Below are 6,131 nucleotides of genomic sequence, written 5' to 3'. Positions count from 1 at the left end.
TGAGAGGTGATCTAAATATTTGCGGCTGTGAAACAGATGTAAAATTGACAGGCTTGTCCTGCAGTTCTATGGATGTTTTGCCCTCCAGGTCTTCGAGCCGGTCATGTGACTGAAAGCTATGAATTAAACCCATTCACGCTGCCTGCAGCTCTTTTGCCGGTGTTTTGCCGGTGTGGGTTCTAAAGCGGGTGTGTTCAGGCGGGAAAGTGACGTCACCGCATACCCTCTATGGAATAGTTGATTTAGCATTTTACATTAATGACACTTTATATAATTGGAGGGTCATCTTACCCCTCTTTTGATATTTTATATTTTGTGCTACATACATCATCCTGCACATGCTAATCTTATATTAAAAGGTTACAATTTTAAAGTAAATCCACATTGTTCTTAACGTTAAGTTAACAATATCAGAAAAATGTTCACTTAATTCATGACTTAAGTTCCTCTCATCCACAAAGAAAGAAAACTAATAACCCTACTAGAGCAACACACATGGAGAAGGACACAGAATATGATCCATTGGGGGTAACAGCTGTGGAACCATTGGGCCCAACAGTTGAAGATCCATTGGAGCTAGCAGTTGTAGATACATTGGAGCTAGCAGTTGTAGAACTATTGGGGCTAATAGCTGTAAAAGGGCTCTTTATAGAGGCAAAACATGTGCCCACATTTCCCACCCTGTCCACAGCTACCAGCTCTACTTCCTGAGAACAACAGGAAGTATTATAAGATGCCACAGTCACATTTGTGCCATCTGCACTCATCACATAACTTAAGCTGAGAGAGCCATTGCCACGACTGAGGGACACTCCGGCTATGCCTGTACCATTTCCATCCGTCAAGTTGGCAGAGAGTTCCCATGATGCTCTGCTGCATTCCACAGGACAGTCAGCTTTGATGCTCACTATCTGACAGACAGGGCTAGAGAAATCTGTGACCTTCCAAAAAAAAAAAAAAAAAATTAATAAACAACAATTAGTCAACAAATACTGTTTGCATGTAAAAACACTGAGTGATGCAGAAAGCTATATTCTTATCAAAGGATGGTATATAATAATATGTACTCTTGATTTTCTGCAGCTTTCATAATGGCTACCTTAGTCATGACAGTGAACTGCAGTGCCACGTAATTAGAGTCACCGGACTCTGAATCTTCTGCTTCAATGGTGAGTGTGACATCCGTCCCTGACTCTGTGTCTGAGGGTGCAGTCAGTGTTACGATTCCCTGGGCACTTCCGTCTGTCCCCGTGTCCAGAAAGCTGGGGAAAGACACATTGAAGCTGCGATCTGTCCGGGCTCGGATAGTGTAACTGCTTCTTGTTGCATTAGTGGCCAATGTAAAGTTGATATTAAATGGGATTCCAGGCTCTATAGTGTTATTTGGTTGTGCCTGAGAAGAAACATGTTTAATATTATTTTATTAATATTAATATGAGATATTATCAGTGTATTTTGCATATCTCATGTATTGATATTCCATACTAGTAATACTAATCTCATGTAAAAGTCATGTGATAGCCTAATGGCAGGTAATAATAATGAATTTTCATTTTTGGGTGAACTGTCTCTTCAAGCTCACCGTGATAGTAACTCTAGAGCCTTGCTGCTGGGTGGGTGACTGTCTCTGGAATCGAACAGGCAAAGATCGAGTTGAGTCATGTAACAGCCCTTTCAGCTGCACCACAAATGCCCACTCTGGGATTCTGTCTATGTTGACCAGGAAGTCTGTCGCACCCAATGATTTAATGGTTCCATTAACAACATCCAATCCTGAAGCTTCAACTAGAAGCACGTCAGTCACTGTGACTGAATCTCCTCCGGTCACAGAGACAAACAAAGCAGTGTTCCGACCTAAGCAATCAGAAATGTTTTTTATTGTTTTCATTGATGATACACACACACACACAAAAGATTTCTTCATGTTTATATACACCCCTGTTCATAAGATTGGGGTTAGTAAGATTTTTCTTGAAAGAAATAAACACTTTTGTTCAACAAGGATCATTAAACTGATCAAAAGTGTCAGTAAACACATTTGTAATGAAATCAAAGAATCCTGGGGGGAAAAAATGAATTAAGCAGCACAACTGTTTTCAACACTGATTATAAGAAGAAATGTATTTTCACATCAAATCAGCCTATTAGAATGATTCTTAAAGGATCATGTGACACTAAAAACTGGATGTCTGTTGAAATTCAGCTTTTTCCATCACAGGAATAAATTATGGAGCCTCAAAAATAATACATTTATAAAACAAAATTCATAAATTCACAGCCTGATACTACTACTACTAACAACAACAACAGAACACATTACATAATTGTTGTTATTAAATGAAATATCTGGACATTTAACACTTATTTGATAACATTACAGATTGATCTGAATAACCAGGGTAACTGTTATGTGCAACTTTGGTGTATAAGACAGCAGGCTAACCGGGTAGCTGTATTTTGTGCGAACATGATGATGATATACATCATAATGTGATTTTGTAGAAATTGTAATCAGGTGCTAAAAAAAAAAAGAGTACCCATTAAAATGTCTTTACGTCAAGGACCCGATCATAGAAACAATGCACAGTACAAGCGCACCGTTGAGCTTCTTGAGTCTGTTCAGTGAAGAGCGTTTTGATTGGTGGATTAAAAGCTCACCGCGATTGGCTGAACAGAACATCCTCCAAAAAAAGATATTTATGAATCTTAACCTGCCAGGAAGGTCTCAAAAATACCACACACAAATTCAAAGCAGTCCACGCATGTGTGATGATTTGCAAATGCAGATTCAACGATCCATAAATACATGTAACATCATTCATAAATGTGTGATGAAAATAATTTCAAGAACTTGATATATACATATTTGTGTAAACATTTTAAATTTATTTAGGTAAGATGCTTTTGTGTGAGCATTTGGGGAAATATTTATGCTTTTACTTCTGTATTTATGAATTGTGTTTTGAATTTATTAATCGGATTTTGTAAATGTAAATTGTGCTGTGCATTTATGAATTTTGTTTTATAAATGTATTATTATGTATTATCTGGCTCCATAATAAATTACATTATAAAATCTATTAAAATAGAAAACAGTTATTTTAAATTGTAATAATATATCTCAATATTACTGTTTCTACTGTATTTTAATCAAATAAATACAGCCTCTGTAAACAACATAAAAGAATTCTTTAAAAAATAAAAAAATAAAAAACATCTTCCCGACCCCAAACATTTGAAGGGTAGTGTAACTGTCTAGTAATAATCAAGAAATAGATGAAGAAGATGATATCATACCAATGAAAGGACGATTATTTTTCGGTGTGAAGTCACCTCCTTCTAACTGCTCCACAAAGTTAAAGAGAAAGTTCACAGAACTCTGACCTGTAATCACAATTAAAGCGGAGTGAATGCAGTACAAATTAAGCGTTTAGCGTTAGTTCTGGCAGGTCACGTGAGTCAAGCTTGCATCAGCTGACTCTCTGCTGATCACATCTACCTATAGGAATATGAGACCTATCATGGCATTCCTATATAAGCTCTATTCAGTATTATTCAGCAACTTTTTCGCTTGCTCAGGAGCAAATTACCCTCCTCCATCCCCAACTCCTCCTTTTGCCACGGTCAGGACTTGGCTTCTGATATCCCTTGTTGAATCAGACTCCTTTATCTTGAATAATGTGTCACACTTAAATCTCATTAAGTACATTAATGGTATCTGCTTTGTTCTGTTCTGTTTACCCTTGGGGGTTATTATTGCTGCTCTCCCTGCTCATTCATGATAGGCTGCATGGATGAGTAGTGAGTTTTTGCCTAGAACAGAACCATACCGCCAAACCAAACTGTATGCTAAGTGTCTATCATTTGATGATAGTGGTCCTGACAGAACTATTTCAAGATGCAACAGTCTTGCAATGTTCCAAAGGAACATTTTTACTGATGTTTTATTCAAACATTGTTTTTTAGCAGTTTCATTTCTAAAACTTAAAAACTGGGTTGATACACAAATTGTGTAATTAGACATTTGATTCAAAATAAAAGTAATAATAAATTTGATGTAAAAAAAAAGCTCAATGGCTTACAAACAAAAAACATATACAGGCAACATTAAACGTGCTTACCACTGACTTTAAGACTGTAGGAGCGTGTGGAGTCAATGCTGATCTTCCATTCCCCTGTCTGGTTGTCAGAGTTGAGTTTTACTCTCTTCAGATTACCTACAGTCAGGATGCTGCCCAGAGGACCATCTGCCACTGAACCTGACTGAGACACACCTGAAAGACAGGGAAAACAAATATTTTAACAATATTTAAAAACTAATTTTTAACAATATAATATAAATAAATTTTGCATTTGGATTTTTGTATTGGAGAAGATTAAACCCTTATATTAGCAAACAATGTTGGCTCACCTGTAGGGCTGTAGATGCTGAAGACTGGAGACTCCCCAGTAATATATACAGTCACATTGGATAGAGATGGATCTAATACAAAAGAAATGTTTTCTGCAATGACTGGACTTCTCACCACCTGAAGAACAGTCACCTTCAAGAAAAAAAGAGATGTTTCAATATGTTGCAGTGTCGCAGCACAAAATTCCAATCACCAAATTGAAAATAAAAAAATATTGAAAGAGCAGAAACAGTTTTTTGAGGTATATCCTTTTTTCCATATTAAATATGTTATATTTTAGGGACAGTTCACAAAAATAAAAATTCTGTCATGATTTGTCCCTTATATCACATGATGATATTACTTTCTGAATTCTAAGTCATTCTTAGAACATACCAGGGCAGAGGTAGATGCATCTGTAATGACTGCAGTGGCTTGAGACAGTGTAGCTTTTGTGACCTCTATGGTCTGTCCACCAGAAATATGGGCCAGATCTCTGTACAGCTGCATGTCTGACAGAGACATTGATTTTGATGTAAAACTTTTAGATTGTGAGACACCCCTTCTACGCCGGAATGAGAAAGGAGTCAACATGAAAGTGACCTGGGTGGTGCAGAAAAATGCCATTACTAACAATTTAACAACACATTCATTTTAGGAGCAATGATGGGGATGTGATCTGCAGGCACTCACTGTTGATCTGGTCCTTTCTATCATGGCTTGAACGGTGCTTCTTAATTCTAAGTCCTTTGCTGCAGCATCAGTGAAAACAAAAATGTCTGAAGATGGAGAAGCTCCTGCTAGTGCCAACTGGAGAACCAGATTTTTTTCAGTTATTATATTAAAAATCAATGCAGCTGAGATATTCACAAAAAATATATATCAGTAGTGTAATATTATTTATCAGTATGAGTAGGAGTGATTTTTACATTTACACATTTTACATTTACATTACTACAACTGGCATACATGAATAAACGCAAACAAACACACAAACCAGTAGTCCTGACAGGCACATCTCTGGTAAGTCTCCTCCACCAGTTGCTGAAAGAGAATTAATTCTCTCTTTGAAAATATCTGCATTCTCAGTTCTTGTCAGAGGTCCAAAATCTGCATGACACAAACACATCACTGAATGCTACAGCAATTGTTTTAAAACAATAACTACAGTTTTGTATGTATGCTAACTGTTCAGCTATCATTTAGAGCTCACTCACAGATAATTTTGTGTTTAAGTTGTTTCAAGTTAGATTTGGACATGAACAAAAGAGATGATGGCTGAATGGATAAATATTTAAGTTCCCTTTCGAATGGTCTCTCCCATTGCATCAAGGGACACTATGGGGAAACTCCTGTTTATTCTGAATACTGAAACCTGATTTGTTCATGCTTGTGTAGCTGCATGAACATAGCTGCTATATAAGTTGGCTCTGAGTGAAATTTCGTTAGAATTTTCATCTCCTTGCTGGCCTTTATGGAGAAGAAGCAGCAGGAAGCATGAAGCCTACTCCCTGTAGAAGAGCCCCCGCTGTGGAAGATTGTCTCTCTCAGCCATGGCCAACCTGGTGGTGCTGGAGACAGCTTTGGTTGAATCTTACGGAGATCAAGGACGCTGACAAGGTTGCCTTACTTGACTCGCCTTTCTCCCCCATGGGACTGTTCAGCCTGGCCGTGGATGGATTTGTCGAGCGCTTCACAGTGGCACAGAAGTCATTGCAGGCCATGCGTTACTTCCTGCTG

The 6,131-nt window shown here is 37.6% G+C and overlaps 1 protein-coding gene across 1 annotated transcript in view; it reads right to left on the bottom strand.

Annotated features, from left to right (window-relative positions):
- Positions 1-449: 449 nt before the first annotated feature.
- LOC107671479 (von Willebrand factor A domain-containing protein 7-like) overlaps positions 450-6,131 on the bottom strand; it is a 17,303-nt gene continuing 11,621 nt past the window's right edge. The window contains exons 7-15 of the mRNA XM_016464410.1: positions 5,389-5,501; positions 5,085-5,201; positions 4,788-4,994; positions 4,412-4,544; positions 4,122-4,274; positions 3,298-3,384; positions 1,583-1,854; positions 1,100-1,393; positions 450-941 (exon numbers count right to left, since the gene is read on the bottom strand). Of these exons, the coding sequence (XP_016319896.1) occupies positions 450-941; positions 1,100-1,393; positions 1,583-1,854; positions 3,298-3,384; positions 4,122-4,274; positions 4,412-4,544; positions 4,788-4,994; positions 5,085-5,201; positions 5,389-5,501 (1,868 nt within the window). The remainder of the gene's footprint in view (positions 942-1,099; positions 1,394-1,582; positions 1,855-3,297; positions 3,385-4,121; positions 4,275-4,411; positions 4,545-4,787; positions 4,995-5,084; positions 5,202-5,388; positions 5,502-6,131) is intronic.

The sequence above is a fragment of the Sinocyclocheilus anshuiensis genome, unplaced genomic scaffold (assembly GCF_001515605.1).
Source record: "Sinocyclocheilus anshuiensis isolate Anshui unplaced genomic scaffold, SAMN03320099.WGS_v1.1 scaffold145, whole genome shotgun sequence".
In the NCBI taxonomy this organism is placed as follows: Eukaryota; Metazoa; Chordata; class Actinopteri; order Cypriniformes; family Cyprinidae; genus Sinocyclocheilus; species Sinocyclocheilus anshuiensis.
This window is presented reverse-complemented; position numbering and strand designations above follow the sequence as displayed.